This window comes from Danio rerio, chromosome 23 (assembly GCF_052040795.2).
Source record: "Danio rerio strain M-AB ecotype USA chromosome 23, GRCz13ab, whole genome shotgun sequence".
In the NCBI taxonomy this organism is placed as follows: domain Eukaryota; kingdom Metazoa; phylum Chordata; class Actinopteri; order Cypriniformes; family Danionidae; genus Danio; species Danio rerio.
Window position 1 is genome coordinate 21,631,175 of NC_141043.1, and position 26,733 is coordinate 21,657,907.

The following is a 26,733-nucleotide window of genomic DNA, read 5'->3' on the forward strand; positions in this document are numbered from 1 at the left end:
TAACACATTTATTTATTTTGCACTGCATTGTGTTGTGTTTTAAGGTTTACGGTTATAAAGTATACAGTGCTCAGCATAATTGAGTACACCCCATTTTGAAAATGAATATTTGTATCCATTTCTCAGTGAACATATGCAATGTATTTTGGTGCAATTAAACCAAACAGATTCATTAAACAGATTTATTTATTAAAATAATATTTTAGTCACCAAACATACTTAGAAATATAAATATAATACAAATAAATTCAAGCTAAATAAATTACAGCCTACAAAATTTCAACTAAATCTTGCTTTTCTTGAATTTTCTCTTTTTTTAATTTGTATTTAAGATTTTTCTATAACATATTAATTTGCGTTGACTAGTTTTTGGGCCTTTATTTTGTTAGATAAGCTCCAGATTGGGCTTCAGTACTGACTAATCTAATGTATAAGCACAATTATAATATTGTATATCTTCCTATTAAAAATATGAATTTAAAATATAGATTTGTGAGGGGTGCACTTATTTATGCTAAGCACTATAGATTGTCCGTTTTGTACACAGTTTGATTATTAACTACTGAGTGTCTCTTGAAGCTAATTAGTAGATCCCTATAATATTCATACTTTTATTGAATCTCTTCACAACAATAGTCTGTACAAAGTAGATTTTTTTTTCTCATATTCACTTTGGCTGATAATACACAATAATAACAATAATATTAATAATAATAATACAGGCGGGCATGAATCCTCAAGAGTGCGCACATCCAGAGAAACAAATACCACTGGTATAAAGGAAACATTGTCACTGTCAGATGTGTGCAGACGAAAAGCAGACAAACATTCACACGTGCAGTACATTACACTATGCTGTCACAGAAAGGCAGTACAGATGAGCTTTTTTGTTTTTAAAAGAGATAAACACACTAAGTGTACGGGAACATGGTAGTGGCTCTATGGCCACATGATAAAAACATCTGCGATAGGTCTACTTTAAGTCCATCTGTAGCACGATTCACTGTTCAAAGTCCTCAAAGATAGATGTTGTTGATTTTCTGTTGTTAGAGTCCACCGAGTTGTGGGGAATAAACAATCTGAACGTCTGCTGTTCTTACTGGATGCAGTCCATGACGTGAATCTGCAGCGTATCCATGTCTGGTGCCTTGTACATGCATTTGGGGCATCTGTAATCCGGCAGCTCTTCTTGATCTTCGTCTCTTCTGCGTGCAGATGGAGGCTGGGCTGAATTGAACATCGCTGGCCCTGGGAAAGGTGCTTCAAAAAGCAGACATTTCAAAATGAGACCCCAAACATGTTCAGATTTAGATAAAAGATTATTTAAAATGGTAAAAAAAAAAAATCCTCAAGTATATTTTTGAAGATTTTAACAGAGGTATGTGTGCTGCGTATCATCATAGAAGAAAATGTTAGCATCTGTAAGATTTAACTGTTTATTGGTGATATTTTTACTTCTTTGTATAACTTCTCTAAGTGATTTCAACTTGGCCATATGTTGACTTTAAAAATAATTAATAATAAACAATTAATTAAGGCTGGTTTATACTTCTGCATTGAGTGATTGCAGTGACGCACCCTAGAGCGTAGTCATGGATATATATATATATATATATATATATATATATATATATATATATATATATATATATATATATATATATACTTCTGCATGCTATTTGTGTTGCTCTGCAATAACACTTGAATGAATTGCTAGCTGGCAGTAAGTGTGTTAAGTTTCTCTGTATCGAGTTTCTTTGCGAGTGTTTTGTTTTTTCTGAACACCACCTTAATGTACAAGTGGCTAATGGCTCGTTTCTACGGACTGGTACAGTGCAGTACAGGTTACCTTTATTAGGCTTGTGTTTCCACTGCTAAAAGTGTACCAATGGTACTCTTTTAGTGGGTGTGGTGTACAACAAAAAGTTTCAGTCGCATCATTTTCGCTCGAGAAAATGTCTACAGTAAAGCTGTACGGGCCGCTCACTTATCATACGAGAAGCACTTCTCACAAAACAGATGCTTTATACACATAAATACTTCTGTATAAATGTTTATTACTGACTTTTCTATGAACATGAGTTTATTATAACTGCAGATCGGTGACAGTGTGAAACAGCCTACTGTAACATCTGCAACATATATGAACACATACAGACCCTTACAGTCCCTGATATGTTTCCACTTGCAGGAAAAACTACACACAGCATTCCTTTAGTCCTTATTTAAGTTCAAAACATCACTAAATATAGCCCACAGTCTGTGCAAACCTCTAATGATTAAATGTGTCTGTAATCTTCAGCAGCACATGTAGCCTCTATTAGAGAGTCATTCCATCATTCCAAGTCCATAATAGTCCAAAAGGTGAAAATAATAGTTAAACATGGCAGTTTGTTCACGTTTGCTTAAAAAAAAAAATGTGCTCCTTTTTTTCTGGCTTCTCCTTTGTTTTTTCGTGTGTCACTCTCGCGTTTGTCAGTTTCTGGCAGGATCGGGTTTCAAAAGCACGTCAGTAATCAAGCACACGCTATTATCATCAGCTCAAGAAGTTTGTATTTTCAAATATAGACACGCGGCGAGCGCAAGCGCGAAATCGCAACCGCTCGAGCTTCAGAATGGCTCGTAAAAAACTAAGGGGCACAGAATAAAATCTGCTCTTCTTTTTGGCTTTGTGGCTGTTCATCAAGGCAACTACTAGGTTTGTTTAAGCTCGGGTCGACCATGACAAGTTATTATATGCATGTATAATTACGCTGCAATCTCTCGGTTGTGTATTTAAAACATGCCGGTTCCTTTGTTTTTTTTATTCTGGTTTGTTGCACAAGGGAATGATGTATCTCTGTAAACCAATAGCGTTCAGCTGCACGTCTAGCTTCGCCTTTTGGTACCCTTTGTCGTGTTTGGTACACTTTCGAAAGGGTGCAGAAAAAGTGGTACGGTACAGTACGGTACGAACTGTACCACTCAGTGGAAACGGGCCATAAAATTAGCTTATTCAGAGGCGAAAAATCGACCGATGTGCAACAACTTTAATCATAAGGTAAACATGAAACAAAAATTTCCATTTGGAGATCCTTCACGAGACTCGACACTTGTAAACACGAGCTCGTCACTGCTACTAAGCCGACAGAGCTTCACAGAGCAATCACAATCACAGAGCTTGCGCTACGCGTCATTGCAACGTGTGGTTACATTTTTTAAGAGGTGTACATCAGCTTCGGCATCAGCCATGGCGAGGGCTATGCAAAAGCGCAAAGGCTGGGCCAGGCCATATGTGCGCGCTTGATGCAGAAGTATAAATCAGCCTAGTTTCAAGCTTAGTTTATACTTCTGTGTCGTGTGATCAGGGAGACCCTTGGCGCCTGCCTCGCGCATTGTCATGCATTTATACTTCTGTGCACTTTGTGTTGCTCTGCAGTAACACTTCTGAAACACTAGCTGGCAGTGAGGTTTTTATGTTCTTCTGTGTTGAGATTCTTTTTCAATGCTACCATAATGTACAAGTGGCTCAAACGCGCTCATTTTGAGGCAGAAATCAGCGGATATGCATTAACTTTAACCATAAGGAAAACACAAAACAGAAGTTTTCATCTGGAGCTTTATCTTGGGACTCACTCGCTCCAATGGGTTCGCGAGGCTCTCGGTCTCGCCAACACTCATCAGTTCGTCTCGCCTACATTCATTTGTCGTTGTAAAGTGTAATTACATTTTTTTGAGAGGTGCGCATCGGTGTCGGCCATGGCAAGGGCTATGCGACCATGCGCAGGCTGTGGCAGAGCATACACGTGTGCTTGACATAAAAGTACAAATCAGACTTAAATGCACGGCAACTTGCAAGGTATGCGCCATGGGTCATATTTATTGTATAAACCAGCCTTTAGAAGCACACTCATGAAGTTTACACTGACATTCCCTCGATCCCTTGGTTTTAGCCGATGGAGTGATTTGGTATCATACATACACTTCAGAACCTATATATACCTAGAATTTAATGTGATTGTGATATCACAACAGTGTATGTCCCAGGTGTTTAAGGGGTTAGGGCATTCCATTAAAACCCATTCAGATTGTCCACCAGCAGTGTATAGTTGTGTAACGTAATCAATGACATACATCCGAGGGAATGAGACAAAGGAAAGTAAAGTGGCAAGTGAAGGGCTTAAAAATTAGACCAGAACGCAGCTAAAGTCTTGTCCTCATCAAAAATGCCTTTCAAACGAGATTCATCTTCTGGGATAAGCCCAATTTATACTTCTGCAATGTATACTTCTGTAGCCCACGGCACACCTCTCGCACGTAGCTGACTCTGTTGTGAGCATTTATACTTCTGCATTCTCTCTGTGTTGCTTTTCCGAAAGTAGGGTTTCTCTGCTCTACTGTGTCAAGTTTCTTTGTTGTTGTTTTTACCATTGTAACAATATATTCAGAGAATATATAAGTATGTGTATATATATATATATATATATATATATATATATATATATATATATATATATATATATATATATATATATATATATATAGTTAGCTATGTGAACACAAAGCATAAAAATTATGTTTTAAAACAAATTTCAGTGAATTTGTGTGGTGCCCAAGTCTCACCACTTCCCCTACACTCAGTAGCTTTACCACACACACACACCTCACCTTTGTGGCCTGTGGTGAGAGAACAGTGGCTTAATGACTCTTTAAAGAGATGCATTTTGTCATGTAGCCTGTAAATCTAATTAACTAACTTAAAGGAAATAAAGCACCTGTGTATTAATTAATGAAGAAAACAGGTGTTTTACCAGCTGGAGGTGGCGGGTGAGGTCGAGGCCTGTAGTCCTCCAAGTGTCTCTGCTGCATCTCTTCAATGCGAGCTCTGTGAGGAAACAACATTCACATCAAACGCTTGGACAACAGGAGGGAGAGGACATTAGTTCATGCAATTCATTTGAATTTATTTAGATTTTAATTTAAAGGTGCAGTAGGTGATTGTCTTCAGGAGCAATTTTTGTTGTACTGGTTGAAAGTCTCTTCACAGTCTAATAGTAATGATTACAGTAAATGATCTAAATTTATTTTAATGTATTTTTATATTTTGGGTAAGGCATAAAACAAAAAAATGTTCATCCAATTAAATAGAGTCGGACGGACATCTCTCATAATTCCGATAAGTAGCTCAATCTGTCTGTCAGCAAATGCAGATTTGAACAACTGCGCAGCCGTTTGTACGCAGTTCTGCCGAACCGCCGCACGTTCACGAGAGAGAGAGAATGCGTGCACGCGCGCGCGGTTGGTAAAAACATGCTGAATCAAAACTTTTTAAAAACCTGAATCAATATTGGAGTTACCTTTGCACGCTGGAGAAAGGATGACACCATGTCTGAAGGCCTTCTCTTAGACAGGTAATGTTTTGTTTTAAAATTATTTTAGCTTCACGCTAAGCTGATGTAACGTTAGATGTTGGGTTATATCTTCACAGAAGTGTTGTTCAGCTCCTAAAATCTTCCGATGAAAGATTGATAAGACTATTTTCAGTTTCATAAGGGTCCTTTTACAGCATCAATGATGGAGATTTTAATTAGTTTAACAACAAAACACAAGTAAACGCCACTATTCCGCCTAGTCTCTCCCTATATTGTTAACCATGCAACTCTAAATATTCACTCTGAAATAGCATGTCAGTTTGGCTTGCATGCCGCCGGACATGCACTAGTCGCTTTTAACACATGAGAGGGTTCTTTTGCTGTGCTTGTGTTTCAGGAGGCGTGGCTCTAGACGGCAGGGGAGGGACTGTGATTCAGAGATTTATGCTAAGCTGTTAGCATTGTGGAAGATCTCCTACTGCACCTTTAAATGAAATGCAGAGATTGATAACATAAATCAATGCTACTGTTTTTAATTTAAATGTATATTAAAAACTTAAAGTTGAAGCCAAAGAAAATTCTCTTAAACCGAGTTTTTGCTTATTGTTCACTACAGAGGCTCGCTGTTATCATCAAATATTGAAAAGCAGTTCGCTTCTATCGATCAATCAATGACTCAAAGAGGGATTAACGGTGTGGGATAATGGCCTATACATTACATTAGAAATTTAGTTCAGACATGCTCTGAATTCAAAGTGTAGCCAAATAACAGAGACATGCACCATGGTAAAACAAGGATAAAAACTGCTGGTGTTTTATAGGTTGATGGATGGACTGATTTGAAATGGACATTTTTTCCAATTGAGATGCTGAACTTGAAGATTTCTTCCTGAATAGATGGGCTTTTGCCACACATCGATTCTTTATCCCCAAAACTCATATAAAATAGTTAAGTATTATAATTCTAAAAATAATGATATTAAAACGGGGCAGGATGACAGTAATGGGAAATGCAAATCTTACATAAAAACTATTTTCATGTTAGTTAATTCATAAACTAGAAACTACATTCTGTTATTTACTAGTGATTTTAGGCATTAAAAAGCACAATGACAATCATGCATATACATACTGGGATCTGCTGAATTAAGTAGAAAATAATGACAAAGCTAAACTAAATGCAAAAACTGAGGAAATAACCATCAAATATCAGGGTTTCTGTCCAATTTAAGACTTTTTAAGACCATCAAGAATTAAATTTACACTTTATTAGGACTTAACGCGAAGGATTTTAAAAAAATACTTTCCCAATCAAAAAACTAATTCTAATGAGTTATTTCTTAGCCACATATTTAAAATAACTAATTTAAATATTTAAAATATCAAAACAAGCAGACCCTATTTGTATAAATACTAACTAAAAACTTTAAAAATAAAAATTTTAACTAAATGTATGCACAACAAACTGTTATAGTATTATTTATAAAAAGAGTTTTGCTAACAGTTTTTTTTTTAGATGTATTGTTGGTGATTGGATATAGGTTGAATTAATTGAGTAGCTTTACATAAAAAAAGGAAAACTAAGACCTGTTTAAAATGATTTAGGACCTACAACACAATATTTCTGTGAATTTAAGACTTTAAAGCCTAAAATAGTTTTTGCTATTTAACACATTTTAAGACTTTTTAAGACTCAGCGGATACCCTGAGACATTCAATTTAACCAATACATAAAATAACTTTGATACCGTGAGGTTCTTTCTTGCTTGAATCTTTCAATCTCGACCAATGCCTTATTCAGATCCTCCTGCAACTCTTCCTTCTTTTGATTGAGTTTCTCTCTGGCTTCCCTCTCAGCCAAGAAGTCCATCTTATAGATCTCTGCCTGTAAAAATAAAACATGTCGCCATTGTGTTTGTGTTACTATATGCAAGATCTAAATCGTATACACATTTATAGCAGAGCCTAAAAAATGAGTGTTTAATTTTAATGCAAAGTATATTTTCACCTGATGGTTCAGCACCGGTATGGTCTCTAATTTAGCTCTCAGCTGCTCCATTTCCTCCTTGAGTTTATCAATGTGCTCCTGTTTGAGGGCCAGTGCTTTCTCAGCCTCCCCTAACCTGTTAGCAAGGGTATCCGTCTCTCCACCCTTAAAAGGTAAATACCACACATAGTTTCCATGAACAACTATAGAGCACAAACCATGCACTGACCTATTATTTTAAGTGTCTACCACAAAAATGAAGTCACAGATTTGTAGCGTTTCAATTTAAGAGAAGTTCAATGACTAGTGTCTACTATTGAGAAAACTTTCTAAAACATTTACATATTTAAATTTGTAACCATAAAATATTTATTACAAATATGATGAATAATAATAAATGTAATTTTATTGGGTTTATTGACTTTCTCACACACACACACACACACACACACACACACCGTAAAAAGCAATCAAAAATTTAAATTAAAACAAGCTAATGTTAAATTAAATAAATAAATGAATAAATAAATAAATAATTTAATTAAATAAATAAAATAACATACAGCAATATAAAGCCATCTCTAAAAATATAACGTATGAATAAATACAAAAATAAAACATTTCATTTATTTTTTACATTTTTTCTTCATTACTGGTCAAAGACGAACAGAAATGTTAAAGGAAAATGGTACCATAACCAATAAACAGTTTAAAAACAGCAGATACCTACCCTGTGATTGGCTTGTTTTTCGCTTTTAAGTTTGTTGTCATAATCCTGAAACAGACACGTGTATGCATGCTGGAGCTGGGCCAGCTTCCTCCTAGACAAAAAGAAGAGCAACAGGATTTGTGGCTTGCCATCACAACTCTAACAATCACAGCAAGAAGCTGCTTTCTACATCCCGCTGAACTCACCTCTCCTCCACTATGACGAGCCTCTCGTTCTTCAGTGCGGCTTCCAGATTCTGTGTCTTCAGTAAAAGATTGTCTACCGTCACGCTGTGCTGCTTCTTCTGCTGCTCCATCTCTCTCTCTACAGTCTGCAGACGCTCACTCTTCGTGACCAGCCTGGAGATTAAACCGATAATATATACAAAGATGCTCTGATAAAAAAAAAGAGCAGACCTTTCAGGATTTGCTATTCTGTTATCACTTAATTTTTTTTTTTTAACGCCTCATCTGCAGCATTGGCTATTTTTATGGCAACACTTGTGCTAATTATTATTTAATGTAAAATTTACATTTATAAATTACATATCTGTTTATTAATAATCATGATTCGCACAAAAAAATACACTACTGCAACCTAAATTATTTTAGTTAAATCAAATTATATTTTCTAGTCATTAATTTACTTTAACTGATGACAAAAGACATTCAATTAAACCTAGTTAACTTATTAAAATGAGTTAAAATACCATTATAAAACAATTATTTATATTTATATATATATATATATATATATATATATATATATATATATATATATATACACACACACACACACACACACACACACACACACACACACACACACACACACAAATATATATATATATATATATATATATATATATATATATATATATACATAAACACACAAACACATATATATATATATATTTTATACACGTATATACACTTTTTTTTTCTTTTTTTTTTTTACAGTGTACAAATAAAAAACAAGGCATAGACAAGGATTTTCCAACTGTATGACCTTATGAAAAATCCAGCGAATGTCACAAAATATTTATTTATTTGTATGGACCTAATTCACATTTCCAAGTTTCTCAGCAGTGGAAGTCATCATAGTTGGGTAAATATGAAGGTTTATCAGAAGCAAACCTTGAGAGCTTGCAAATCTAAATGCGAGAACTTGGGACAATAATATTTGTACACACACACAAACACAGACACACCGACACACGACTTAGCATTTATGTCGCGAACAATTGGTTTCATTTTCAAATATGACACAAACTTTTTTTAAAGGAGTGGTCCAGAGTGTATTTTTACAGTTTGGTTGTTTATAAGTTGCAAAGCAATGTGTGCTCATTTGTAAAAAAAAAAATAAAAAAATAAATCACTTTATTTTCTTACATATCTTACTTTAATTATATACATCTACTCAGCTAACATGAAAATGACTGTCATATTTCCTAGTTCCTCCTCAAGTGGCACTGATTGGTCAGCTTACATAATAATTGGCCCCAAGTCACCAGGAAAAGTGTCATGCCCCTACAAGCACACACTTTTGCGCTGTGTAAATACTGTCGGTCAGAGTAGCTGTTAGCCATATCAGTTTGAGCCTGAATCAGACAGAAAATGACACAGAGGACACAGCTGAACTTCACGCCTGCTGACAAATCTGACAAGTGTCTTTCACATATAATTAGATTAAGCTTGGGTAAGTAATATGAAATGTTAACATATCTTTTGTGAGTTCGTTATTTGAGATGTAGAACGCAGGGAAAGCGTCCGCAGACCCTGCAGCTCTGCTGAAGATTTTGGGTGTTTTCTGTGATTTGACTGTGATGTTTACATCCTTGCTACAACATACCATTAACGATAGAAACTGTGCTTGTAATAGATCAATTTAATAAATAAAAACATTTATGGATTGTTGCTCACAGTCCTATTATGGTTGGAGCTGCTCCTCCTTTGAGGAGTTTGACCTGAACTGGGAGAGATTCTGGAAGTTGTCCTTTGTCAAATGCTAGCTATATCTTTTTTATAATTATCTGGAACACAATTAAAATTAAACTGTAAGCACTTCTGTCTTTGTGTCATGTCCTTTGGTAGCCCAAATACACAAGCAGAAGGAAGCCTGTGGAAATAGCAGCGTTTGGATGGCATTTTAGCTTTCTCTGCTTTAACATTATAGCGCCTCTGGCCATGCCCTTTGCTGCGTGAGGTGTATGGGTGTGGTAAATGCACGTAACCTGAAGCATTAGTAATCTCACTAACATGGATATATACTTTTGTAGTCCCCAAACTTTGTTCACTGTAGGCTTTGCTAAGCTAACTCTGTAAAAGCCAATGTCTCCCTTTGCATTGAACTTTGAGCGTATTACATTCAGAGATGTTGTTTATGTTCACACAGCTACATTACACATCAACTAAAGTTTAAATTATGATATCGTAGTGGATCATCCCTTTAATAAAAATTTATTTTAGTCACAAAATAAAATAAATTCTGAATTGTTTTTTGCAAAATCCTGAAAGAGATTCACTTACTTGTCTTCTAAGGTTCGTTTCTCTGCTTCGCTCTTCTCCAGCCAGTTTTGTCGTTCGTTCAGCTCTCCGAGAAGCGACGTTACTTGCGATCTCAGCGCTTCACTGTCCTTTTGTACCTGAACAAACTCTTTCTCCTTCTGTTTAAGGAGAGCCTCAGTTCTGTCTCTCTGAAAAGAATTCTTCTGAAGACAATCCAGCTTCTCCTGCAGCTCCCTGTACCTGCATCACAGCACAGACATTTGTTTTAGACCCGCTTTATACCTGGTGTTAAGTTTTCTGGCGCATCTGATCACAAGCGAATGACATCAAATACAGCTGTAAAATGGGGACTGAAATGTGTTGAGTTTGTTCATGATCATTTGTTTTGACCAGACTGCTTTTGTACCAAATGCAGTAAAAAACAGTAAAGAACAAATAATTAAAATTGTAATGCAAACAACAAAAAGCAGGAACTTCCAATAATAGTTCTAGGAACTATAAAAAGGTTCCACTGGTGCAAAAGCCCCTAATGAGAGCTCAAGCTATTTGAGTATTTAGGCTACTTTTACAAACGTCACTATTCAGGCCTAGTGTAATAAAAATAAACAAAATCTCTACATAATAAATAACATACAGACACTTTAACCAATGTTTGTGCAATGTTAATTCTTTACCCTCTCTTCACTTGTTCCAAACCTCATTGAGTTTCTTTCTTCCGTTCAACACAAAAGAAGATATTATGAAGAATGTTGAAAACCTCTAACCATTGACTTCCTTAGTATTTGTCCTCCCTACTTTGTTCAATAAATTAGGTTAATTTTAACATGTAACATGTAAAGTTTAATCACATACTACAATGAGCAGAATATGAAACAATAAGTTATTTTTAATATTTAAGATGGAGAGATTCAAATAAAAACATCCGCTAATAACATAATCATCATACAAATAATTTTACACGATCATCTATGCTTTTTTAAAAGTGAAATGCTAAAAACTCCCTTAAAGGATGGCCAGTCTATCACTAGCTACGTTTCCATCCACCTATTTTTATGCACATTTTGGATATGCGAATAGAAAAAAAAAAGATTAATGAAAACGGCAAGTGCAGAAATTTTGAAAATAAGTTAAAAAAAAAACGCATAACTGAGTAGGATAAACTTTGTATTCGATAAAAAAGATAAACAATGATCGAAACACTTTTACTGCACAAATTCCAGCATGTGCATTAAAAAAAGGTGTTGTGGTTTTTTAATGAGAGATCATGTGACAAACCAGGAGGCTGAACACATTGTAAAACATCTGAAATGTTGTTTTGGTCTTTCTAAAATGCCGTAACCATTTCAGTAATCCTGTATTATATTACTAATGACCTCCAGAATCAAGAGCATCTGTGATTCGCGTCTCACGCCTTCAACGCCTCCGCGAGTTCACTGCGTGTTAGGACTGCCTTCTGAGGCGCAAGTCATTTATTAAAAGAAGAAAAGATTCACTTAGCTTCTCTTATCGCAGCAAATTATGTTTTTACTGTTGATATGTGGTGCCAGATAATCAGGAAGTGATCATTTTGTTTGCTTTGACTTGTTGGATGGAAACGCTGCTTTATTCGCACGTCTTTTATGCGATAACCCAGTTTTGCGCACGAAGTTAATTAGCATTTTTGGATGGAAACATAGCTACTGACTGTCATATGCAAGTGTACAAATCATTGAAAAAATGTTAACAGTCATGTTGACTCAAATAATGTCCATTTGTCCTATGTAAATGTATACATTGTGCCATTTCAGAAAGTTTCTCTTAAATACCAGTGCTGACTGTCCTTGTTAATAAAATGCCATATTAATAAAGTTTTGAGTTTTCTTCAAAGTATCTTCTTTTAAGTTCAACAGAAGAAAGGAATTAATAAAAGTTTCGAACAACTTGATAGTGAGTAAATTTACGTTTTTCTGTGTACTATACCTTTAACCAGGCGGCATTTATTGATCAAAAGTGAAAACATTATCTTTGGTAAATATTACCATGAAAAGTAAAATATTTCTATTAAAATATATATTCTATAAAAGAACATTTAGATCAGATTTTTTTGCAGCCATTACCTTTCAGTCCTCATTGTTAAATGATCATTAAAATTAATCTAACATGCTGAATGTCATTCATAGAAAATGATTTAAAATCTTTTATGAACACTATAAATTGAATATAAAAGGTGAATATAAAGTGAATATAATTAGTTAATAAAATGACAAATTTATTTCTTACAATTAAAAAATAATAATCTTCCTGACTTCAAGCATGTGAACATCTGTCTATATGAGAATCATAAAACAGTTGAACATCAGCTGTCAGGATTTACTGAATGAGGGGATGGACACTCATGCACACGTCGAGTGAGACACGGTTGTCCTCACCTGCCTTGTGTGGCCTGAAGCTGCTCAGTTATGTTAGCCAAGTGAGAGCTAAGCAGACACACGGGTTCAAAGAGAAGACAGAAAAAAGAAATTCCAAACCATTTACATTAGAAGAAAAGGAAGAAAAGCACTTTGAGACTTATTACAATCCAATCAAACCATGCAAAGATGACAGAGCTTCATGGTCAGCTGTAGAGAGAGAGAAAAAGCAGACGAAATTGAAGATCTGATTGTACCTTTCTGCAGGAACAGTGACAGCACACGTCGGCGGGACTGACTCTTCAGTAACCCCAACATTCTGATAAACACAGGAGGAATCAGTTAACACAAGTTACTAACATGCGAGAAAGACAGCATATGTAACCGTTTACAACACTGATGTATGCATGTATTTTTTATTTAATGCCATGCCAGCAAGCAAGGCTATTTTTTATGGCAAGAACATTTTAATAATAAATATACAATTAAAAATTAACAAACAAATGAATTCATTAATTAAATAAGATTTTAGCGCTAATACATGATAAAAAATAATTAAAAAATAATAATTTGCTTAAAATGTCCTTAAGAGAATTTATTTCATATTCTTCTGGAATCATTAAAAACAGGACAGTCCAGTAGAATGTGTTTTACTGTAAGAGGAATTGTGCAGTACAAACATTGAGTAGGGTCGTCACCTTTGAGCAAATAACCATGTGTTTTTCTTGTATGACATCTGGTAAAAATCACTTGATCAAATCTAGTCTTAAAATGTCTTCAAATTCAGTTTGAGATTTCACGTTGAATGTCATACAATGTATTGTTTTTCAATACATCCCACTCCTCTTGCCACTTGTTTAAAAACATAAACATTGATAAAACGTCTCATCTCTGAAGGAGGAATTTGCTATTTGTTCACCGCTTGTTTTAAAGCATCCTTAGCAGCTGCAAAGCCCAAAATGATCTGGAACTCAAACTAAAATTTGTTTTGTAAATGGTGAACTGTAATTAAAACATTATCAAATAATTTTTATAAAAGTAAAGCACGGGCTTCAGCTGTGAATATTGAATATTCTTTAGGCCAGGGCTGACCAAACTCGCTTTTGGAGGGCCGGTGTACTGGACAGTTTATCACCAACTTGCTTCAACACACCAGCCAGGATGCTTCTAGTATATCTAAAAAGAGCTTGATTAGTTGGTTCAGGTGTGTTTGATCCCAGGCAGACTGATTCCATAATGTTGTTGTTCTTTACAACACTGATAATAAGCATACATATTTCTTGAGATTATGTGAGACAGAACACTGGAGTAATGATGATAAAAAAATTAAATTTATCCCAAGAGAAAGTTCATATTAATTGTAAAAATGCGTAAGAGTATTGCCATTTTAAAGCAGCCTTAATGAATCATCTATCGCTACATTTAAATTATTTTAAAGACTGTCAATTTAAAGCAGTGCACGTTTTAACAATTGATTATGGTTTCTACTATTTTGTGTGTGTCTATATGTTGTGACAAGTATTATTTCATTTATTTTTTTATTTTTTGTTTGTTTGTTTGTAACTTTGTCCTATGCTGCCTGTCTTGATCTCAACGGATCAGGAGTTTTCTTTACAAAAACTTTAAATATCAGACATAAGTTTCTGATATCCCTAGAGTGTGTATATGTGCAGTTTCAGCTCTAAATACCCCCACAAATAATGCTTTATAACTCATTGAAGCTGCCGCTTTTAGGCTGTGATTCAAATTGTGCAAATGCCTGTGTGTCAGCATAGTGGCAGACTCAAAAACAAGACTAATGCCTTATGCTAATGAGGGAGAGATCGTCACTAATGGGCGGGGCTATAACCCTCTGATGACATGTACAAAGGGAGAATGTCAATCAAAGTTTTTGTTTTTCAACAAGTGCTATTATAAAAAAAATGTATGAATGCATTTTTACCATTAGAAGCTGATTATTTTCAGACTGTTGCCACACAACTGTTTAAACCCCTTATAAAAGTGATTTTTGCATAATAGGTTCCCTTTAAAATGACGCCAGTCAACTTGTACACCAATCTGCTCTGCATTTTGACATGTTCTGATGACATGCAGCTAGTTTGCTCAGAGTACAACATATTCGATGGTATACAGAGCATAATGACTTTGTAGTGTTTTTATTTTTATATGGGTACTGTAAAGGCCACTTCAACTGTAAACGCTGGTGACTTTATTGACTTTTGCTTTATGACCAGTATAACTTAATCTATTGACTTCAATTTTAAAAGTATTGCAAAACTATTTTATTTTATAAAATAATTATTAATATTGGTGTCAGTTTTCAGTGCATCCCTATAAAGAAACAGTCCTTATAAACCTATGAGAATGAAATGCTCAACCTGAGACAGCTTGGAGCGCAACTGCTCCAGTGCAGCGAGGAGATTCTCTCTCTCTTTCTCGTTCTCTGCTTTCTCCTTCTCCAGCTCCTCATTCTTCCTCCTTAAAGCCCGCATGCCTTCCTCCAGCTTCTCTTTGTGGCTTTTCAGTAGTTTCAGGAAATCATTAGAGCCCACAGCAGGCTAAAGAGTAACAAAATAAAAAGTTGTAAAATTGAAGACAAATATTTTTTTGAATAATCGTATCTTCTCATATCTTTGGACTTTGATATGTCTGGATCACAGATAAAGAGAAACACAGTGTTACTTTGTGCTATGTCTAAACACACAAGTATGATCTGAGTGAATTATGCAAATCAGTACTTCTTGAAGCTACTGACCAAGAGACCTGTTTAGAGATGTAGACATTAGAATACTTCAGGCTATAGTGTTTTCAACTACACAATATCATTCTTTCAGTTCTACAAAAAGTCCAATTCTGATGAGATAATGGTTTACAGTTTGAATAAACACTGAGGTCTACGATGACTATCAAATCATCTTTTGAAAGAAACTTGATTAACTTCAAATGAAGACTGTATCAACCGCACTGTTATGCCAATAGGTTATAAATAATTAAAGGTGACATCAGATGCACATTTACGCAAGTAAACAACCCAGGCTCATTCTGAAAACGTAGTCCCGTGGACGTTTCTGGAGACCGCGAAATACGTCCCGGGAGGTACATATGGCTGCATTTCATTTTTTTTAAGCGAACGCTACGGGGCGGTGTGACGCCGTTCCCTTTCGCGCTTGCCGGCTGACCGCTTACCTCCGTGTGGAGGGCTTTCCCGCTGCAGTCAGTTTGTCCGGTCAGCTCATCGTGTGCATTGGCGGACTTCAGATGCAGAGAGGAGGAGTTGACAAAGCCGTCCGGGTTCGAGTTCGGGGAAGAGCGGTTCCAGAAAATAGGTAAGACAAAAACAGAATCCAAAAAATAAAGCGAACGAGTTCATAACAGGGTGAGAACGTGGTCAAATCCAAAACGTGAAAAAAAAAAAAAAAAAAACAGACAAGGGTTTTTCTTTTTCTAGACGGCTTTTCTAAATTGTTGCTCGGGTTTAGGGAAGTGAGCGGGCGGGCGGGTCAATCTAAAACTGGTTGGGTTCAGGGAAGGAGGAGGGTGGGTCAGCCGATTAGCTGGTCGCGCAGTCAATCATTCGGTCAGTCAGACAGCGGCCTCTGGTGGGTTGACGCGAGAACAGCGCAGGCGAGAACAGCGCGGGTGCGAACGGCGCTCGCGAGAGACGTTCGAGATACGAAAAAGCGCACATTTCGGCCTCTCGCGGATTCGCGAAAACAAAAACTGCACAAATACGTACCTCCAGGGACGTATTTCGCGGTCTCCAGAAACGTCCGCAGGACTAAATTTTCAGAATGAGCCTGGGTTCCAAGTAAATGTGATTTTGAAAGATCTTAATAAAAAGTCAATATTTTAATTTATATAACGGTAGTGTAAATAAACACCATTTTACACTGTCAAAAACACCTCAGCTCACAGAGAGCCATTACATCTCGTGTTTCTTTAAATGAGTTTAAGCTGTTGGAGTTGGTTAAAAAAGTAACTTTATCTTAAACGTTTAAACAATACATTTACATGAGTAATACAAGGCTGCATCAGGAATGGCTGTGATACCTATTTATTCTTGACCAGTGCAGCACACACACAGCCCTCAGACAATCCTTAAGCTTTGGCTGAATTTTTGCTGACATGGAGTATTTGAAAATGTTTCCATTAATTAAAGACAAAATGTGAAAGCGTGCCAGGCTATCTCATGAATGCATAATCATTACGTATAATTTTATCATTGCTTGACATTGCAGCCACTATTATCTGTAGTCCCTTTCACACAGTAATACCAGTAAATATCCGGAACATTTCAAGAAGGACTTTACCGGTAAATTTGAAAAAGTGCTTTTCACACAGGCAAGAACGTTACAGAGTTTTGCAGGTAAAGGCCGTTCACACATCCATTCAAAAATACTGGTAAATTCTGACATCATTAACCAGAAATGACCTGGGGCCTCATGTACCAACGCTGCGTACGCACAAAAACTTTGCGTAAGCCAGGTTTCACGCTCAGAATCGCTCACGTTTGGATTTACTAACAATGAACTGAACGTGGGAATGTGCGCAGGTTCACGGCAGCTTTCTGGCTGGCGTACGCACATTTTTTGTGCGTGTCTGTTTTATTTCCATTGGCGACTCCTAGAGGCAGTTGTGTTAAATTCTTCTCTACAAAGTGTCTGATCCTTGCAATGGCAGCTGTATGAGACGGCTTCATATAGTAGGTATGTAAGATTTCCATATCATACAGTTGACCAGCTAAACATTAAAGCACAATTTGCAGCAGTCGCCTGTTTTCCCAATGTAATCTGAGCTATCTACTGCACGCACATTGCTATAAAGACACTATCTGAAGATGAATTTGCATGCGTGAATCAGAAACATTTCCATTCAATAAATGTGCAAATAAAATATGATGCACAAACTTATTGATGATTCCTACTTGTCTTTCTCTTAATAAATAGTGGGCAAAATCTGATATGTAGCGGGGAAAAAAAGAAGAAAGAATTCGTCAGACGCTGGATTCGAGCCGAGTTTATGCTCGAACATGTCAGTACATGATCTCATGCTTCTTATGAGGTGCGCCACTGAGACTGCTAAGGGTACTGCAACATTTTTCAGTTATAAACCACACTATTTATTTTTTAAATGCACTCAGTGCAATGTTCAGACCCAACTGTGTTAACCGTATAAGCTAAACTCTCCCACTCTATTTTTTTCTTTTGTTGTTAATTCCGGAGAACAAACTTGCAAATAACACCGCATTTCTCCGGTCTACCTCCGAAAGCAGCACCTCCAATTCACATTCTGTTCAAAGTTGCTTGATTTTGCCATTGCTTTTTCGTTGGGTTTTGCCATTAGCATAGTCATTAGCATATTCATACGGGGGAGGAGGCAGGGAGGGGTTTTGTGCTCGTGCATGTTGCGCTCAGTTTCACGTTCATTCAGATGTACAAAAGAATATGCGTGAGATTCGGCGTTTCATACATCTGAATTTTTTTCTGCGTGCGCACATTTACAGCTTTGTGCGTACGCAATGTTTTAGTAAGATTTCCACGCAAGTCTTCGTACATGAGGCCCCTGGAACGGCTGCGATTATATTTGTAAACATTTGACTACATTACAAATTCTGTGAATGGATAAGTATTGTGAACAACTTCAATGAAAACATATAGAGGAACACTTTTGTATATCGAGATGTACATAATATGCGTGTGTGCTGGGCGGGTGCTTACCCGCTGCTTTACGTGCACATGCAACTGAAGGAAGCAGAACTTGAAGGTAAGCAAACAACAGCTGATCATAAGCATCTTATCTATAATTATTTACACAGATGGCATTAAGAAGGAATATAGAAACGTTATCTGACTAACATCTAGCAGCTAAATGTGTGTGGAAAAATACTCAAAGGCTTTTATTTTCATAAACAGCGCAGATGTGAATGCGTCTGAGTGTTCTGATTGGCTAAAGTAGACTAGAACTTCACGCCTAGATTGTACACTTTCCGGTGATCTTTCTTCTACGTTCACAAAGCACAGCATTCTGGCAAATTATCGGTAATGTTAACTCTGCAGCTCTGCACATGAGAGGAAAGCTTCGTTCACACAACGAGCGACTCACAGCAGCAAAGTGACAAGCGACCGTTCATTTAAACGGAGAATGAGCGACCTCTGTCTATGTGAGCGACAGCAACTGTTAGCGACCAGGTGGGCGTGTCTAGTGACGTGACAAATTTGAGAATTTTATGTCCCTTAAAAATTCAAATGAGATTGTGCTCCCAGCCCTAGCTGGTTATGTAAAAAATGGCAAGAAATTCAAATGACTGTGACAAAAAAAAGTTACATGTTTTATTTCCACTTGAATTGAGTTAGCAGACACAGCACAACTAAACAAAAACAATCTACAAGAGTGAAAATCTTATGTCACCTTTAAAAAACATATGCCATTGAAAAGATTCACGCTGATAATAAAATGAATGAAGTCTTTATGACAACTGAATCCTTCATTTGAACTGATTAAATAAGAAAATCAGCGATCTTAATTTTGTATTAACTAATAACTGCAAAATTATGATTTCTTGTCTATTTTTGTTTGAATCGTTTATAATTATATAGTAAAATTTATTTTGTAGTTAAAAATTAATGAATTATTAAAATTTATTTAATAGTAAAACATTCAGAATTGCTACAAACTCACAATTCTGAAAGGTCAGAATTTAGAGACAATGAAAAATGTGAAGCAAATTATTAATTACAAGAAAAACAGTCAAAGCTTAAAGATTAAATAGTCAAAAATACTTTTGATTTATTGCATTCCACTGCAAAAACCAGCATACATATTAAAGATTCATTTCAGAACCATGGGATAATCCTAATTTTCATTTTAAGCAAACAAACAGAAAATGTTATTTTCACGTTTCTCAATATTTATGAAGCTTTAATTCCAGATGCTGAGATTTACAGCGACTTACCAAACTTTGAGGCATTGTGTGTCTGTCAGTGTCTCCTTCAGCGCATTCTGTCAGTACAGCTGCATTTAATACCTGCATGACAAAACAACAACAAAAAAGGGATGTCAATTTAAATTCAATGAATAGAGAACTTTTTAAAGTTCCGACTCAAAAAAAAATAAAATCTACTTCTGGTGAGTCTATGAGGACATTCTTCTCTGCATTGGTGCACTTCAGCTCTTGGTCTTGACTTCCAGTTTCTTTGGAGATGCCCAGACTCCCTGCTTGACTGACACTCAGGTTTAGTTGTCCTAAAAGGCTCTGGTTTTCCTGGGCCAGTCGCTGCACTAACTCTCTGGCCTCACGAAATCTACAGCTCAGGAACTCTCGCTCTTCTCTTGACCTCCTCTGCCAGCCCTCCATCTCTTCACATCTCTCTTTGAGGGCATCATTGCTTCGTTTCAGAGCCTCTGTGGGGAAAAGTTAATGCACTGCATTCAGCTATAAATGTGTGAGACATACACTACTGATCAAATGTTTAGGATCAGTAAAAAAAAAAAAACACTAAAAAAGCTCTTTCTGATCACAAAGGCTAGATTGGTGAGATTTTAAATCAAAAATACAGCCCAAACTAATTTTTTTTTAAAGGAAAATAAGAATAAAAGACTTAGAAAAAATATAAAGTGTTATTTTAATTAATATACCATTAAATTAACATCAATTGCATATTTCTTTCACAGATAAAAAAAAATAAATAAAATATTTAAAAAATATATAGAAAAATAACTGCTTTCTTATTGAGTGTAGTTCAGTTATTATTGAGTGTAGTTATCAGTTATTACTTATTGAGTGTATGGAAATAAAAGCTCAGATAAATATTGTGTTGTTAGATCATTCAAGGCCTAGTACACAAGCATGAGGATTTTAAAATCAATTGGTAAACTGACAGGAAGCCAGTGCAGATTATTCAAAATAGGGGTTATGTGCTCTCTTGCACTGGTCCTAGAATTCTAGCTGCTGAATTTTGTACTAATTGAAACTCGTTTAGGGTCATTTTTAGAACTCCAGTCAGCAAAGCAATACGAGAAAATACAAAGGTGTTAATTTTTTGTACTGAACTTTCTTTTTATGAAAGAATCCTAAAACATGAAATGTAACAAAATAGTAAAACCATCATATTATAAGGATTTCTGAAGGAACATCTGACACCGAAGACTGGAGTAAATTCAAAAATGATTTTATTAAAAATAAATAACATTTTGCAACACATAAATGTTTATATAGCATTTATGATTGATGAAATGCAGCCTTTGTAAGGAGAAAAGACTTCTATTAAACATCAACAAAAACACCCTGTTCAGTTTTTTGACTGGTATTACAGGAAATCATTTAGACCTACCACGTAGCTGATGATTGTCCGTTATGAGTTTCTGAACGATTTCATTTCCAGCTAAATCAGCAGGGACCCTCAATGAGCCCTGTGAACTGGCCATGAGTGAGACTTGACCTTCTGAACCTGCGGTCTCTTCTCCGTTCAACTCATATTGCAGAGTGCAGCCACCGGACGGCTGCGGCTGGACCATGATCCTGACAGACACAACAAAAGACCGCATTGATCATCTACAGCTCTTAATCACCAAGACTACTGCAGTGCTTTAAGATTCTTGGATGAAAATATTCAGATAAATTTAGAATAATTTCTGCGGTGGATAAATAATAATGGTGATAACACTTTACAATCAGGGTCCCATTTGTTCATGCTTTAACTAGCAATGAGTAATACGTTTATTATTACTATTTAGGAATCATTGTAAAAATAGTTTTAAAAAGTTTTCTGAAAAGAAATTAATGGTGTACGCATTTCAATTGTGTATTTCAAATCATTGAAAACATGTAGTACACTTTATATCAATTATGACCTGTATTTGTGACTTTTGCAATTGAATTCATAAATATTTGTTATCTCTGTTTGGTCTAAAAATTTTACATTGCTTGCACGTAAACACAAAACTAAAACAAACAAGTAAATTGAAAAAGAAAAACTTGCTGCCTTAACTGTTTAAATGAAAATTAAATGAACTTTTGTAGTCATCTTAACTAAATTAAACTTAAATTAAAATCAATTAAACTGACTAAAATGTATAAAAATAAACTTTGTATAAGTTACAATATAATTGAAAGCTGACTAACTAATTAAAATAAAAGCAACATAAAAATATATGTTGCCTTGACTTTGTTATTACATTTTTTACAGTGTAAGCAGGCTAAACTTAACAGCTTAAATACAATCAATAAAACTAAAATGGAAACAAAACTCCATATATTAAAATGACATATGCACCACAAAATTATTTTATAATAACTTTACATTTAAAGTTCTATTAACTTATTTAAATTGTTAATAAAATAACAATTGTAAAACATACTAAAGTTGAATAATTATACAACTTGTAATGTTATTAAAATAGTTAATAGAATTAGTTAGAATATTAAGACAGTTAGCTCGAATCCATTGAATAATATTAAAGTGACATTTCACCCAAACCATTTCTTCACCCTCAAGTGTTTCTAAACTTTTATTAAAAACATTGACATTCCTAGTAGAAAAAGTGAAAGTATGTCAATGGCTGCTTTTCCCAGCATTCTTCAGTATATCAAACTCAAACAGATGTGAAACAAGTAGAGGGCGAGTAAGTAAATGTTTACAAAATGTTCATTTTTAAGTGAACTACCTTGATTTCACTAATTTATGTGTAAATGTTTTATAAATAAAGCCTAAAATTTCATTTAAAAAAATTCAGTTCTGCACAGGAAGTTTGGGCAGAAAAGAAATGGTTGTGCCCAACTAAGCCTGGTTTCTCTAAAGGATTTTTTATTTTTTTCATTCACTTAATTTATTTAGTAAAGTTTTGTTCCTCGTCATTGCTGCCACTGGCTTGCTTGGTTTGGGACTTGTGGAGCTGCGCATCAAAGGATTAGCTCTTCAGTGTTTGGACTTTCAGCCATGAAATTTAAACCACACCGAACTAAACTGAACCAACTCAGAAGACTGGACTGACAGTTTCCATTTACTAGAACTGCTATGTTAAACTACTTTGACACAATCTACATAGTAAACGCGCTATAGAAATTAATTGAATTGTATTCAGAGTAAGCTCATGTTATCTAATCCTAACAAATGGAACCATATTGTAAAATGTTACCAGTAACCACATTTTGACAATATGTAAATGATAATACCTGTACCTGTTCATGTTACTAGCTTTAACATGTAAAGCTATATCATTTTATACATGTCTCACGTTCAATTCTGCTTTTACTGTTTCACTTTTCAACAAGACACAGATAACTTATGAGTCATTCAATGACACTTTCGCCATATTAACGACCTCTAAAACATTTGAAAAGAAATATCAAATATCAAAGTTGAAAACAAAGTCGATGTCATGATATCTCGCTGTCAAAACAAAGATTATTTCACAAGTTAAAGACAAACGCGCGAGGTTTAAAAGACTGAGGTAAATTTGCACATTCATTCACTGATAACTTGTAACACTGTCCCCATATTGTTTACCACGCTACTTTGAATATTAAGTCTGAAATAGCATGTTAGTATGATTTAAAAACAACATTAACAGTTAGCACTATGTCATTGACTGTGTACAATGTTGTACTATGATCATCTTTGTCTACTTATTATGATTTTCCCTATTTAGAATTCGCAAAGAATACTTTTCTGAAATTATATTATTAAAGAGAAAGAACGAATATAAAAACAATTTTACCTCAATCCTCAAAGACACTTTAAGTCCAATACTGTGATTGAAATTAGCAGTTATCCGATATACGAGACTCGGTTTTGTTTTGTTTACAGGCTCGTGATGGACGCGCTCAGCTAACAACACAACTAGCTTTACCGCATTTAAACCAATAAACATTTAAAATCACACACTAACACGACTCACATTCATTACATACACATGAAGACATTGATAAACATATCGTATGATAAAATATGAGAGTAATCACTACCTTCTTTACGCCGTTAACAGTGTTTTGACTCTGCGCTAGCACAGATTCACTGTCTGTCGGTCTTCCGCCGAGGAAACACAGGCAGGTTTAAAGTCAGCCACGGACGCTCAGGTAGGCCAACATCTTCAACACCACCGAGCTGGAAAGTCTGAATCGAGAATTCGAGATTGATAAAGTATATCAAATGAAAACGTCTAGAAGAGTTCAGACAGGTGCCCACACTGTCGAGGAAATCCCCCGTGTACTTCCGCGCTGCGTGCTGTTTCCGGGTAGGGGAATTATGGGAAGACAAAAATGACAGCAAATAAGTTAGTCAAAATGAAGTTATTGAGCGATGCCTTCTTAAAATTAGGATTTAACTGTTTTCATGTCTTCAGGATATCCATATACGCTTACTTTTCTGAAAACCCATATGTTAATATATTTCACTTTTGGAAACCTTTATGTAGTTTTTTTTTTTTTTTGCAAAAAAACAGTTGACAACTTTGTAGCAATATTTGTTTACAATACAGAATATGAATTACATTGTCAATGAAAAAGAGATACGAGAGAGTAAGAGAGAAGAAAAAAGAATAAAGAACATGATATAAACTTGAGGGTAAGACATTTAAGAAGCAATAACAGAACATAAATTAAAGTCATTACGAATTGAAATAGTTCTGTTTGTTTTTTTATTTTTAGAAAATTAAAATAAATGTATATAATGACTAAATTTTGCAAAAAAAAAAAGGAAAATATGGTTTAGTATTAGTAAATTAGCATTTGTGGATATGGAATTTACAAAGAAAATAAATTAAATTTATAACAAAACAAGCATTTCTCTTAGTAGAGGCAGATTCATAACAAAAAATAATTTCTTTAAAAGTAACAGAAACATTGTATTGTATATTATCATTAATAAATGAGCCAATATGTTCCCAAAATTGTAAAGCATAATTACACTCCCAAAATAAATGAAAAACTGTTTCTGTATAAAATTGACAAAATGAACATTTTACATCAATATTAGCATGAAACTTTTTCAAAAATAGTTTTATGGGATAAAATTTGTTGATCAATTTAAAAAAATTGTTGATTCAATTTATTTATCTTCATTGACCTTGTTGGTGAGAAAATATTTTTGATTAAGCTTTATGTAGGGTTGGGGATGTTTTCATCCACTTGTAAGGTCCAGCCAGTTGGTTCAATGACGGTATCCAATGGTGGATGAAGGTTCACTGCATGTTCGGTCTTTCCAGTGCACAATGTTGATTTATATTAAACTTAACTCATATCTGACTCCAATTTTAATATGAGGTGGTTTAGAATATTAATATATTTATCCTCGTTTTATCTGACTCCAATTATAAAACATTAAGAAGATTATGTCAATATGTAATTTAGATAAATGTTTGAACCGTTTGTCTTCACTAGTAACTATTACATCCGTTCATTCGGGTGCTCATGTCGCTCAGAGAAATCGCCTTGGCCGAAGGCGTCCCTCACGGTCACACTCCGGTCAGTCTTGAATATTAAACAGAGGTAAATTGACTAATACTTTAGATGGCTGCTACCAGCGCGCTCGTTCTAAAATACTTTAGTTAGTCCCGCTTAGATGTACACCTTTGAGTTAAGACAATCATCATTTCTAATTAGAGGTTAGGGCATTAATATAAATGTACCCGACTACTGGACTCTATAGTAACTTTGGTTTTCACCAAGCCCATGGTTTCCCATATGAACTTAATTTAGAATAATATTACCTTCAAACAAAGGTCGGGTACCCAATCTAGGTTAGTCGTGCAACACCTTGTTGACCTAGACGGAAGTTATCGCCCTTTCCACCTAAGTACACATGAATCAATATCAAGAGTCAGCCGGATCCCTAAAACACAATTAGTGTGCCAATGCTCCATCTCAATTGGATTTTAGTCCGTCTACTGACCTGACGCAAGACGTGCGGAAACAAGGATACAGCGTAATCTACTTAAATTAATAATTATAGAGTGCGCAAAATATGGTCAAACATTACAATTTATTAGTCGGGTAAATGTATTATGCTAATTCAATCAGTCAATTCATAAATGATCAATACAAAACATCAAATTATCAAAGATAAATCCAAGATGAAAAAGATGCATTCCTGACTTTGAAATATACATAACATGGGGCAAGCCATGTTATGGGCTGATCTGGTTTGGCAGAATCGCCCTGAGTCTTTCTTAGGCCTTACCTTAAATAATCCAAGAATTCCCTCAAGGAAGGGGGTGTGAATAACAAAAAAGGCATTCACACTTAGTGTCACACCCCTCACAGTGGTTCAAAAGATGCCTGAAGTTATATATTTATTGTTCTGATTATGTCTATTTCTGAGAGAATGAGACCATTGTACCAATCGCACTGAGACATTTCAAATGATATCAAACATGATAGTTAAAGTCAGTTTGGTTAATTCTAGAACATTCAAACATTGAAATGACCATATGCGTGAGTTGGGGAGATGAAGCTGAGTTTCAGCATAGTCAGATGCAAATGCAGCAGGAACTGTTTTTTCACGCATTCCCCCCTGGTGGGTTGTGGAGTCTATTGGCCCTGTCTTCAGCTCATGTTTTGAATTGTTAAAGACATCAAAAATATTTGTAATATTTAAATTCTTACACACTCTGACGTGATTTTGGTCATAACCTTTTCTGTGTTTCAGCTAAAAAAATGATTTTTAATTATAAATCTTATTTTGACACATATTTAGAGAAAATGCATTGATTAAAAAAAAACTCAACGATACACTCTGGGCAAATTCACTACTCTTGCTTTTTTAATTTTTTTTTTGCATAAATCTGTTAATCAACC

The 26,733-nt window shown here is 35.2% G+C and overlaps 1 protein-coding gene and 1 long non-coding RNA gene across 5 annotated transcripts in view; one reads left to right on the forward strand and one right to left on the reverse strand.

Annotated features, from left to right (window-relative positions):
- LOC147831275 (uncharacterized) overlaps positions 1-15,965 on the forward strand; it is a 111,480-nt gene extending 95,515 nt beyond the window's left edge. The window contains exon 3 of the long non-coding RNA XR_015523469.1: positions 14,544-15,965. This is a non-coding gene — a long non-coding RNA (uncharacterized LOC147831275). The remainder of the gene's footprint in view (positions 1-14,543) is intronic.
- Positions 598-24,153, reverse strand: ikbkg (inhibitor of nuclear factor kappa B kinase regulatory subunit gamma). Of its 4 annotated transcripts, XM_087305655.1 has the most exons (14): positions 23,905-24,147; positions 21,272-21,459; positions 20,062-20,342; positions 19,894-19,965; positions 15,320-15,499; positions 13,199-13,260; positions 12,963-13,010; positions 10,576-10,794; positions 8,254-8,406; positions 8,069-8,159; positions 7,360-7,503; positions 7,100-7,236; positions 4,791-4,864; positions 598-1,260 (listed from the first exon to the last, which is right to left on the reverse strand). In XM_087305655.1, exons 2-14 carry the CDS (start codon positions 21,453-21,455, stop codon positions 1,097-1,099), a joined length of 1,809 nt encoding a protein of 602 aa, XP_087161781.1. In that variant the 5' UTR covers positions 21,456-21,459; positions 23,905-24,147; the 3' UTR covers positions 598-1,096.
- Between the last annotated feature and the right edge of the window lie 2,580 nt (positions 24,154-26,733).